The sequence below is a fragment of the Salvelinus sp. IW2-2015 genome, linkage group LG4q.1:29, assembly GCF_002910315.2.
Source record: "Salvelinus sp. IW2-2015 linkage group LG4q.1:29, ASM291031v2, whole genome shotgun sequence".
Taxonomy (NCBI): domain Eukaryota; kingdom Metazoa; phylum Chordata; class Actinopteri; order Salmoniformes; family Salmonidae; genus Salvelinus; species Salvelinus sp. IW2-2015.
The window spans coordinates 85144623-85156667 of NC_036842.1; the positions used below are offsets into that span (position 1 = coordinate 85144623).

At 44.2% G+C, this 12045-nt stretch overlaps 1 protein-coding gene across 1 annotated transcript in view; it reads right to left on the reverse strand.

Annotated features, from left to right (window-relative positions):
- Nucleotides 1–1433: 1433 nt before the first annotated feature.
- LOC111962686 (leucine-rich repeat neuronal protein 3-like) overlaps nucleotides 1434–12045 on the reverse strand; it is a 14068-nt gene continuing 3456 nt past the window's right edge. The window contains exon 2 of the mRNA XM_023985967.2: nucleotides 1434–4775. Within this exon, the coding sequence (XP_023841735.1) occupies nucleotides 2275–4392 (2118 nt within the window). The 5' untranslated portion in view covers nucleotides 4393–4775 and the 3' untranslated portion in view covers nucleotides 1434–2274. The remainder of the gene's footprint in view (nucleotides 4776–12045) is intronic.

Below are 12045 nucleotides of genomic sequence, written 5' to 3' on the forward strand. Positions count from 1 at the left end.
ATTGCCATCGGGCCTTTATTGGAAAATAGCTTTTTTGCATGTGTGAACATTTTACGAGATATTATTTCCTTTTCTCTGAGTGGATTGCACGTTGACATATCATTTGCTCTCATGTGGGGTTATCTGGAGTTCAAACTAGGCGAACGGAGGAGTAAAAAATGTGTGATGAAACCTCAGTGGAGGTCCTGTCAGTTCTTCTCTGAGAGCTCTCCTTTCAAGTAAGCTACCCTAATGAACCAGGGAATATACTAAAGACTCAAGTTCCCTTAATGAGCATTCTTATCTTGTTGTTATCTTGTTGTGCAATTATCTCACTGTGCAGTCAAATAAAAACATACACACATCTCTAATACCTACAGCAGTACTGTTGTTCCACCTTCAATGTGTCAAACCTGCACCTTGTCTATCCTGTCCCTGTTCATACTGACTTCTAGCCGTAGTAGACACTTTGTCCTCGTTTTGCGCTCCATTTGTCTCCTTCCCCTCTCGGAGGGTGGCGATAATGTGAAGTGCTTAACAAACGAGCCCAAGAGTTGCTGAGCTGTTCCTGTAATGGCATCCGTGTCTCGCCAGTGTCATGGAGGGAAGGGGCGCACCGCACCGCGCTCCGGTGCTAGCAGCCTCCATGTGTTCTCGCTGACCTATGCACTACCTGCGCTCTAATGGGTCATATTTTAGCTCCCGTGGCGGTGACAAATGGCTCCACTCTAAAAGCCCTGTCAAAGGTGCTGAAACTCAGTTGATATATGGCGGAGTCCCTCTGATAAATGCCCCCATCAGTCCGCATGTGACGCCGATTCATCACCTCTCTGAGGTTTATGTTAGGAATCCATATTGGGTTTTAAATTAAAGAGAATATATTGCAATTCAAAGTCATTGGGTTTCTCTGATGCCGCACACACACACACACACACATATAAAGTACAGTGTGTAAGTTATATACACACACACGCTCTCTCTTACTCCCCAGTCATTGCCAAAACACGTCGTCCTGCCTGAGATTGCATTTTAGTAACAATGTTAAAATGTCCGCCTTCAAGGGCAGTCCCAGTAATTGTGTTTGTCTACATCACACTGTTTTCCTTTTGCGTGATTTAGACAGTGATATGAAAAGATTTATGGGATTCATATTTATGAATTATAACATTTTGCATTTCATGGATAGCTGAATGTTATTGATAAAGGAAGCTTAGATTGTTCCTTTCAGAGCATCCCAATATCGTATTCAGATTGTTCCTTTCAGAGCATCCCAATATCGTATTCAGATTGTTCCTTTCAGAGCATCGCCAATATCGTATTCAGATTGTTCCTTTCAGAGCATCCCAATATCGTATTCAGATTGTTCCTTTCAAGCATCCCAATATCGTATTCAGATTGTCCTTTCAGAGCATCCCAATATCGATTCAGATTGTTCCTTTCAGAGGATCCCAATATCGTATTCAGATTGTTCCTTCAGAGATCCCAATATCGTATTCAGATTGTTCCTTTCAGAGCCCCAATATCGTATTCAGATTGTTCCTTTCAGAGCTCCCAATATCGTATTCAGATTGTTCCTTTCAGAGCATCCCAATATCGTATTCAGATTGTTCCTTTCAGAGCATCCCAATATCGTATTCAGATTGTTATAAGCAAGTCATCCTTGAAGTTGGGTCTTTCGCAATTACAATTTCAAGTAAGTAAGAGAAAGCATTACATTTCGATTAAAATACAATGTACTGTTTTTAATGAAAAAAAAATATTTGATCATAAAATTGTTTACATATACACTGTTATTGTCTACTAGTCTAACAAGTTTTGCCCATTATAAACTGTATACGAGTGGTATTTCTTACTTATGGCCCTTGAGTGTTATTTAAACAGCACAGAAAATATTCCTCATTGTGGACCACAAAGACATCTCCACAAGGTGTTATAAAGCACAAGTCAATAACCGAGAGAGATGACAGTCTTTGTGCTGTGCTTTTTTGCAGTTGCACTGCATGAATGACCGATCAGTAGCCACTTATATCGCAATCTAGATACCTGTCTGTGCACCATTTTGCTGCAATGACAATTTTGTTGTATAAAAGAGTCTGTGGGTCTGGGATTAGCTGGTTACGTATTTATGCGTGAGGGCGCTGGTTTATGGTTCCATCATGTGTTCCAGGAGTTCCAGAACCCAATGCTCTGTCATTGTCATGAGAAGAGGGCACATGAGTCATACATGTCCAACACTCTTTCACCTTGTTTAAAATCCAGAACATAAATTTTCCTGCTCCAAGGCCATTTCTTTCATTACATGGAGTTGTCTGGCAAGTCTATTACGGTCACCTTCACCTTGACTCCAGCCACACAGAGTTCTGTGAGAGAAGAGGCGGAGCCGGGGCGGGTGCTAGGACCCAGCATTGACTCAGTTTGGTCCACCATCAACTTCCTGTAAAAGTGTTGGCTTTGCAGAGATGTGTATATGATGGAGGAAGCCACAGCAATCACGATGAAAAGCACAGCACATGCAGCCATCACCACTGTGTCCCACTTCTCACTGCTCTCCACGGTGTGAGCCAGTCCCTTTGTGGTGACATTGACACAGTCCCTGTTTTGTCCGAGCTGCATGCTCGTGACTTCCACACACACCCGGTACTGGGTGGAGGGGTTCAGGTGGGTGAGACGATACACCTTCACATCGGTTGGTACTCTAGCAGTGTAAGCCATGGAGGGATGCTTAGCATTCGCCATTGTGAACCACTTTATATTGGATATAAGACCACCATGAGTATTATCCCAAGATACCAAAACAGAGTCGGGCTGCACTGATCTAACGTCCACATGTAAATCATTGCCATTATCAGAAGGATGTGGAAAGTATCCATCTACCACCAACAACACAGACTTGAGGTCTGCACCAACAAGATTGTGAGCGACACAGGTGTACAGCCCTGCCTCAAGCATGGTAGTGTCATAGATGTCAAAGGTCCCCTCTGGATGCATGTAGTACTTATCAGACACACTGTTGGGCAGGACTCTGTCCCCGGAGGGGGTGACCCAGTATATCTCTGGCTCCGGCTCCCCGAATGCCCGGCAGTGAAGCGTCACCGAGCTCCTTTTCCCAACGGTGACACGATCTGGAAGGCTCCCGGGCGAGATGAGCGGGAGGCAAATCTCGGTCATCTCCCTGAAGTGGACCTTGCGGACGTGCTGGCCCTGGTACTCCGGCGGCTCCACGCAGAAGAGGGAATCTGGCTCCATGAAGCGCACGCCGGTCTGGTTCATGTTGATCCAGCGGATGACGCAGTCGCAGCGGATGGGGTTGCTATGCATGCTAACCTCACGCAGGTTGGGCAGGGAGTCCACAGTGCTGTGGTGCAAGGCGCTGAGGGCATTGCTGTTCAGCATCAGTGTTTCGAGTCTCGGCAACTTGTGGAAGGCATTGGGGTGGATGTAGGAGAGCTTGGGGTTGTTGGTGGCCTCGATCTTGGTCAGCTCAGGGAGATTGTTGAGGGCGAAGCTGTCGATGGACACCAGCGCAGGCATGCTGTTGATGCCCAACTCTTTGAGGTGGATCATGTCCACAAAGTCCCCTCTCTGAATCCTCTCGATGGGGTTCTTGTTGAGATCCAGAAACTTCAGGCTCTTGGCTTTCTTCAGAGCGGCCTGTGGCACTCTGTCAAACAGGTTGTCAAAAAACGAAACACTCTCCAGGTTGTCGAGGCCGACCAGAGTGTCATCTGGGATTTCGGAAAGATTCATCCTGGCCAGAACCAAGCTGCGTAGGTTGACCAGGGGCTTGAAGTTCATGTCTGACAATTGAACAATGGGGTTCTCCCCAATCATCAGGATCTCCAGGCGGGGCAGAGGCTGAAACCACACCCTGTTGATGCCCCTGAGGTGGTTGGAGTTGAGATGGAGCCGCAGGAGCCTCCCTAGCCCTCTAAAGGCACCAGGACTGATGGATGAGATCAGGTTGTGGTTGATGTAAAACTCCTGGAGGTTGGGCAGGGATGGGAGACAGTTGTCTGACAGGGCATGAATCCAGTTCTCCTCCATGTGCAGTGACAGCAGCTGGGGAAGAGGACCCAGATGGACATCGCTCATAGACGATATGTTATTCTGGGATAAATCTATCTCTGTGATATTAGCCAGGTAATCCAAAGGTTTTTCAACACTGATGATATTGTTGGTCTGTAACAATAGCACCTGTGTGTCTGAGGGCAGTCTTTCTGGCATTGTCGATAGGCCTAAGTCATTACAGTCCACCGTGGGAGCCTCGGTATAAATAGAGCTTGGAGAGAACCAGGGTCGTATCTCACACCGGCACAATGCAGGACAATGAGCAGCGCCGCCCTCCGAGGCCAAAACAAAGGCTGTCAGAGCTAGCTCCACTAACAAACAAGCCAAGAACGCAGCCTTCTTCATCTTGGCCCCCTATTACCTTGAACTAGAAATTGGTCCTTATGGAGTCAGCTGTTAGCACTGTTAACTTCACAAATAAAGGCTCATTTGTTACCGCAGTGAGACAGAACGGATTTCTGCTGATGCCTGGTCCCTAAAGCTTTGGCCTTTTTGTAGTCGTTGTCTAGTCCTTGGCAGAGAGGAAAGGAGCAACCGTTCTTCAATTTACACTGTGCCAGGTTGTCAGGCAAGTTGGATGTGTGAAGGTCAATGTATCCTTCAGGAAGTCTGTCGGTGAAGAACAGGGAGGGTTGAGGAGGAACGCTCTGGCTTGGGCTGGGGATGGAGCACTCTGTCTTCCATCATTATTATCCTCAATCCCAGTCACTCGTCGTTTCAATTTCCATCTGGGGAGAAAAACATCAGAAAAAATACATTCAGTACTACATGGCATTATTGGGAGACTGAGGCATATATTGACATTTAGGAATATTGAGACATATATTCTACGCTTGTTTGATTTTATTGCTTTCACTTCGCCATCAAAATTATGAGTTATGATTGACTTGACCTTATATATATTATTTGACAGGTTGGTGGCTAATAATTGTGTGTCCCAAATGGCACCCTTTTTCCTATATTGTGCACTACTTTTGACCAGAGCCTTATGGGCCCTAGTCAAAAGTAGTATAATATAGGAAATAAGGTGCTATTTTGGATGCACACAATAGCACTTTGGAGTCACTTAATATCCCTGCAGGGCAAGAGATCTGCCAGAGGATCTGGAATTTTAAACAGCGATTTATATCTTGCTCACAGCAGTAATACAAATCCCCCCAAAACATTTCCCAAAAACTTTGCATCAAGAACAGTTTGAACAGCTAAAACATTGTGAACCAGAGCCTATCCCAGTTTTACCATACACCCTAATTAGCTACATTTCGTCATCCACCCTAACTCTGCCGTTGTGAACTATGTATTCACATGCACGCAGCAACTGTCGCACTCACGCACAACTACCCACGATCACTTCAACTGGAGTATATGACCTCAAGGCATTTCAGATTCTCCCAAAATATCTCTGAAGCTTGCTACAGGTCTTCTTCTGTCTCTTCATCCTCTCCTGCATTATTTATGAGGAGTTGAATCAAAGTGGTTCCTACAGGTGACAGGTCTGTGCCGGGGTTTGCTCATGTCGACTGCACATATTGATGCTTTGATTAATTTGTGACCTTGAGTGCAGAAGCCACGGCTCCGTGTGTGATAGTAGATGAAGCTGTCTGTAAGGCTATAAGAGCAGGGCTGCTGATGAAGACTCCCTATGACAGAGCACCGTGCATATATTAGCTTGTTTATGGCAGTCAGTCAACACACACAGGTGGAATCAAGAGGCAAAAATATTTTTGCTGGTCATTTCTTTTTTTTTGTGCCTAATGTTCTTGTGCTCAGCCATCTGTGTAGGACCTGTGTTCAAATTCTGTCCAAGCTGCTCTGTGCCTGATATTATACAGCACGTGTAATATCCACACACATTTGGTGTTTCATTTCTAACCTATTTATGTCAAGTGTTGAAATAAATACTTAAGTGTGGTAATGCTAGCTATCATTTGCAACGATCATTTTCAGACTCCTTTATTTCATGGTTTCATACAAGGGAATGGTTTTATTGGCAAGAGATTCCTCTTCATGGCCCAGGTGGTAGAGTGTGTGTAACCATATTATGTAAATATSTTTTTCACAGTAGATCGGAAAAATATACTTAAAAGAAAAGAACCCCCATGCTAATAAGGAGAGCAAGTATTGAATTCTAAACTGGATGAGTGATGCTCTCCTGTTTGCTTCCACGAAGCACACGCTAATTTCCCTTTTTATTACTTAATGCTAAGAGCCTGTTGTTACTTCACTCACATGCCTTCCGCTCATAATTAGATCAAATGGACGTTTGAGTGGTGGTAAATGTTCTTTCAACATTATGTTAATAAAGTATCTTTAGTTGCGGGAAGAATAGTTGAGATGAGGTGAAGATGCATTGGAAAGCTGCTGCTGTTGCTTTGTGATGCCATTTCAATAGAAAGGCTAATCTCCGACGGGTAGCTAACACTCCTTGCGTGTGTTTAACACGGGTTGATAACGCCATGCACTGTATAACGTATTGTCTCTACTTGAGTGTTACACGGGTGATGGTGCCATCCAGCTTTTTATAAATGTATTGTCTAGTTGTGTTTAACAACGGGTGATGTGCCACCACTTGTATAAACGTATTGTCTAGTTGTGTTAACACGGGTGATAGTGCCATCCACTTGATTAACGTATTGTCTTAGTTGATGTTTAACCACTGGTGATGTCCATCCACTTTTAAACGTATTGTCAGTTTGTGTTTAACACGGGTTGATTGCCATCCACTTGTATAACGTTATTTGTCTAGTGTGTGTTTAACACGGGTGATGTGCCATCCACTTGTATAACGTATTGTCTAGTTGTGTTTAACACGGGTGATGTGCCATCCACTTTTATAAACGTATTGTCTAGTTGTGTTTTAACACGGTGATGTGCCATCCACTTGTATAACGTATTGTCTAGTTGTGTTTAACATGGGTGATAACGCCATTGTGTAACAGTATAACTTACGTCCGCCCCTCGCCCATACCCGGGCGCGAACCAGGGACACTCTGCACACATCAACAACAGTCTCCCACGAAGCATCTTACCCATCGCTCCAACAAAGCCGCGGCCCTTGCAGAGCAAGGGGACCACTACTTCAAGGCTCAAAGCGAGTGACGTAACCGATTGAAACGCTATTAGCGCGCACCACCGCTAACTAGCTAGCCATTTCAACACCGTTACAACATAATATATTTTCTAGTTGTGTTTAACATGGGTGATTAACGCCATGCACTATGATATATTTTTCTATTTGTTTTAACATGGGTGATAAACGCCATGCACTATTACCAGTATACTTTCTAGTATTTTATCTTTATTTAGCTCCCTTAGGATGTATTTTCTCACTTGTGTTTTGTTTGATATGCTGGCAGCTGTATCCAGCAGAGCACCCCTTATTTAATGCATAATTTAACTCCCCCCCCTCTCTCTCTCTCTCCCCCTCTCTCCTTCCTCCTCTCCCCCCCCCCTCCCCCCCCCCCCCCCCCCCCCCCCCCCTCTCTCTCAAGTAGATGTTGGTCTTAGAGGCCAGGAGGTTGTGGTTAAGAGGAAACAATTGATTGTGCGATTAAGTCAAGGGGTGTTGACCTCTGTGGACTCATTTGGGCTGAGGAAACAGAGGGATCAGTCCACACACGGCCCGACTCAGCCGCCTGCCACTTAGTAGAGAGTGCATTGCATTCCCAAGTCCCAAATGCTACAGTTAGTTACAGTTCAAAGGCAGTACTCTTTAAAACACCACAAAAAATACAACACATTTACAGAAATCCCATCAAAGACTACAAAAATGTAGTTGTGTTTGTTACTTCTATAAATAGGGAATTAAGATAACAATGCACCATGTCACTAGCATGCTAACAAAGAATATCTGGGAAATCAGTATAGCCATATGAAAGCTGTCTACTTCACAAAAAATTATTGCACTCACCTATATTTTACCACTTTTAAGTGCTGAATATTGACATTCTCCAAATGGATTAGGGGTGTATGGCAGAAAGMGGGTTGATATACACTACTGTTCAAAAGTTTGGGGGCACTTAGAAATGTCCTTGTTTTTRGTCCATTAAAATAACATCAAATTAATCAGAAATGCAGTGTAGACATTGTTAATGTTGTAAATGACTATTGTCGCTAATCCAAGTTTATCATTTTCAAAGGCGAATTGATTATTAGAAAACCCTTTCGCAATTATGTTAGCACAGTTGAAAATTATTGTGCTGATTAAAGTAGCATTAAAACTGGCCTTCTTTAGACTAGTTGAGTATCAGGAGCATCAGCAATTGTGGGTTTGATTACAGGCTCAAAATGTCAAGACACATAGAACTTTCTTCTGAAACTCGTCAGTCTATTCTTGTTTGGAGAAATGAAGGCTATTCCATGCAAGAAATTGCCAAGAAACTGAAAATCTCATACAGTTGCAAAGAAAAAGCCATATCTCAGACTGGCCAATAAAAATAAAAGATTAAGATGGGCAAAAGAACGCAGACACTGGACAGAGGAACTCTGCCTATAAGGCCAGCATCCCGGAGTCGCCTCTTCACTGTTGACGTTGAGACGGGTGTTTTGCGGGTACTATTTAATGAAGCTGCCAGTTGAGGACTTGTGAGGCYTTTGTTTCTCAAACTAGACACTCCAATGTATTTGTCCTCTTGCTCAGTTGTGCTCCGGGTCCTCCCACTCCTCTTTCTATTCTGGTTAGGGCCAGTTTGCGTTGCTCTTTGAAAGGAGTAGTACACAGGGTTTTGTACAAGATCTTCAGTTTCCTGGCAATGTCTCACATGGAATAGCCTTCATTTCTCAGAACAAGAATAGGCTGATGAGTTTCAGAAGGTTCTTTGTTTCTGGCCATTTTAAGCCTGTAATCGAACCCACAAATGCTGATGCTCCAGATACTCAACTAGTCCAAAGAAGGCCAGTTTTATTGCTTATTTAATCAGCACAACAGTTTTCAGCTGTGCTAACATAATTGCGAAAGGGTTTTCTAATAATCAATTAGCCTTTGAAAATGATAAACTTGGATTAGCTAACACAACGTGCCATTGGAACACAGGAGTGATGGTTGCTGATAATGGGCTTCTGTAWGCCTATGTAGATATTCCATAAAAAATCTGTCGTTTCCAGCTACAATAGTCATTTACAACATTAACAATCTCTACACTGTATTTCTGATCAATTTGATGTTATTTTAATGGACAAAAAAATTGCTTTTCTTTCAAAAACAAGGACATTTCTAAGTGACCCCAAACTTTTGAACGGTAGCGTACCTAACATATTAGTGTCCTTTTTCATACAGTGAAACAGACTGCAGTGTGTTCCTTCCCTCCACCTCCTAATGTAGTAGACATGTCATAAAGTGGTTCCAATCCACCATGTTTTATTCACCAGCTAGTCAGGCAGCGAGTGACGAGCATGCTGCAGCTACAGTATACAGGGGAAATGATGTGATGTGCAGCGCGCCACCGCGCCAAGGGGAAGTGACACCCTGACATTCTGCCACATTAATATACCATGGTATTGTGACAAATATTACTGGTCTTGATGTTGTTGAGCCTAATGAATCTTGGTACGGTAATAGCTTTTTAGACTATGGAATGAAAATTTGCTCTGTTGCTAACTCCATCTCTTTAACGTTAATGTGAAAATTAGAATGTTGATGAATGAATGTGCACTGTCTCTGATACATGTCATGTTACTTCTCAAAGAAATGTGACATAGAATTGGGTTAGAGTGCACCAGTTGGGGTAGAGTAGACAGACAAAACAAAGCATGTGTACTTAAAAACAGGTATGTACAAGAGGCAGTGTGATATAGAAAATGGAGGATGGAAATAGTGGCCATTTAAAAGCTGCTGGGGCCTAAGTGGTGTTTTATTTGTGCCTTTACAGTAGCCCACTATAGCAACACATCTCTTAACACAGTCTTTTAATCGGTGCCAGATGTCCAATTCAGTCACATCCTCCACTTTCTCTCGAAAAGCATTAAATGTGCCACCACTTTGTGACGCATCAGTAGAGTTGTTGACTTTTCTAATGTTTAGTATCAGTCTTGTAGTTTGGAGGGGAGGGGTGGTGAGGGGGTGGTGAGTTGAGGGTGAGGGAGTGGGAGGTGGAGGTGATGGGGTAGGGAGGTGAGATGAGGGGGTGGGAGGTGAGTGAGATGAGATGAGGGGGGGGGGAGAGGTGGGGTGGGGTGGGGTGGGAGTGGGGTAGGGGAAGGAGGGTGAGGAGGAGAGGTGACGTGGGTGGGAGAAGAGGAGAGATGGTGGAGGAGGGGAGGTGAGGGGATCGGAGAAGGGGAGGTGAGGGATCGAGGAGGGGAAGTGAAGTGATCGGAGGAGGGGAGGTGACAGGGATCAGAGGAGGGGAGGTGGGGTGAGGAATGGAGTGATGTAAGTGCCCCTTCTCTGTATTGCCGCCCCCGCCCCCCCCCCCCCACCTCTTTTTATTGATTTATCATTAAATCTATCCAAGCAAAATCTGTCCTTTCAACGTGACCTGCTCCCTCGTGTTCCCTATAGCGGCTACCGCTCTGGTAACCAAATTTAACATAGGGCATCTGGTAACCCAAATCGAATAGAGGGCATTCTGGTAACCCAAATCGAATAGGGCATCCTGGTAACCCAATCGAACACTATAGGGCATCTGGTAACCCAAATTTAACATAGGGCATCTGGTAACCAAATCGAATAGGGGCATCTGGTAACCCAAATTTAAACATTAGGCATCTGTAACCCAAATCGAATTAAGGGCATCTGGTAACCCAAATCGAATAGAGGGCACTGGTAACCCAAATCGACATAGGGCATCTGGTAACCCAAATCAAATGGAGGCATCTGGTAACCCAAATCGAATAGAGGGCATTGGTACCCAATTTAACATAGGGCATCTGGTAACCCAAATCGAATAGGGCATCTGGTAACCCAAATCGAATGAGGCATCTGGTAACCCAAATCGAAAGTAGGGCATCTGGTAACCCAATCAAATAGGGCATTGGTAACCCAAATCGAATAGAGGGTCAGCTGGGTTAACCCAAAATCGACATAGGGCATCTGGTAACCCAAATTTAACATAGGGCATCTGGTAACCCAATCGAATAGAGGCATCTGGTAACCCAAATCGAATAGAGGGCATCTGGTAACCCAAATTTAACATAGTGCATCTGGTACCCAAATCGAGAAGAGGCATCTGGTAACCCAAATCGAATAGAGGGCATCGGTTACCCCAAAAATCGAACATGAGGCATCTGGTAACCCAAATTAACATAGGGCATCTGGTAACCCAAATCGAATAGAGGCATCTGGTAACCCAAATTTTAACATTAGGCATCTGGTAACCCAAATCAATAGAGGGCATCTGGTAACCCAAATAAGCTAGGGCATCTGGTAACCCAAATCGAATAGGGCATCTTGGTAACCCAAATCGAATAGAGGGCATCTGGTAACCCAAATCGAACATAGGGCATCTGGTAACCCAAATCAAATAGAGGGCATTGGTAACCCAAAATCGAATATGAGGGGCATTCTGGTAACCCCGAATATTCGAAACATAGGGCACTGGTAACCCAAATCTTTACATATAGGGCATCTGGTAACCAAATCGAATAGAGGGCATCTGGTAACCCAAATGAATAGTAGGGCATCTGGTAACCCAAATAAGGGCATCTGGTACCCAAATCGAAGAGAGGGCATCTGGTAACCCAAATCGAAATAGAGGGCATCTGGTAACCAAAATCGAACATAGGGCATCTGGTAACCCAAATTTAACATAGGGCATCTGGTAACCCAAATCGAATAGAGGAGGCATCTGGTACAAAAATTAACATAGGGCATGTGGTAACCCAAATCGAACATAGAGGCATCTGTGTAACCCAAATACGATAGAGGGCATCTGGTAACCCAAATGTTGAACATAGGGCATCTGTAACCCAAATCGAATGGAGGGCATCTGGTAACCCAAATTTAACATAGGGATCTGGTACCGCAAATCGAATAGAGGGCAATCTGGTACCCAAATCGAT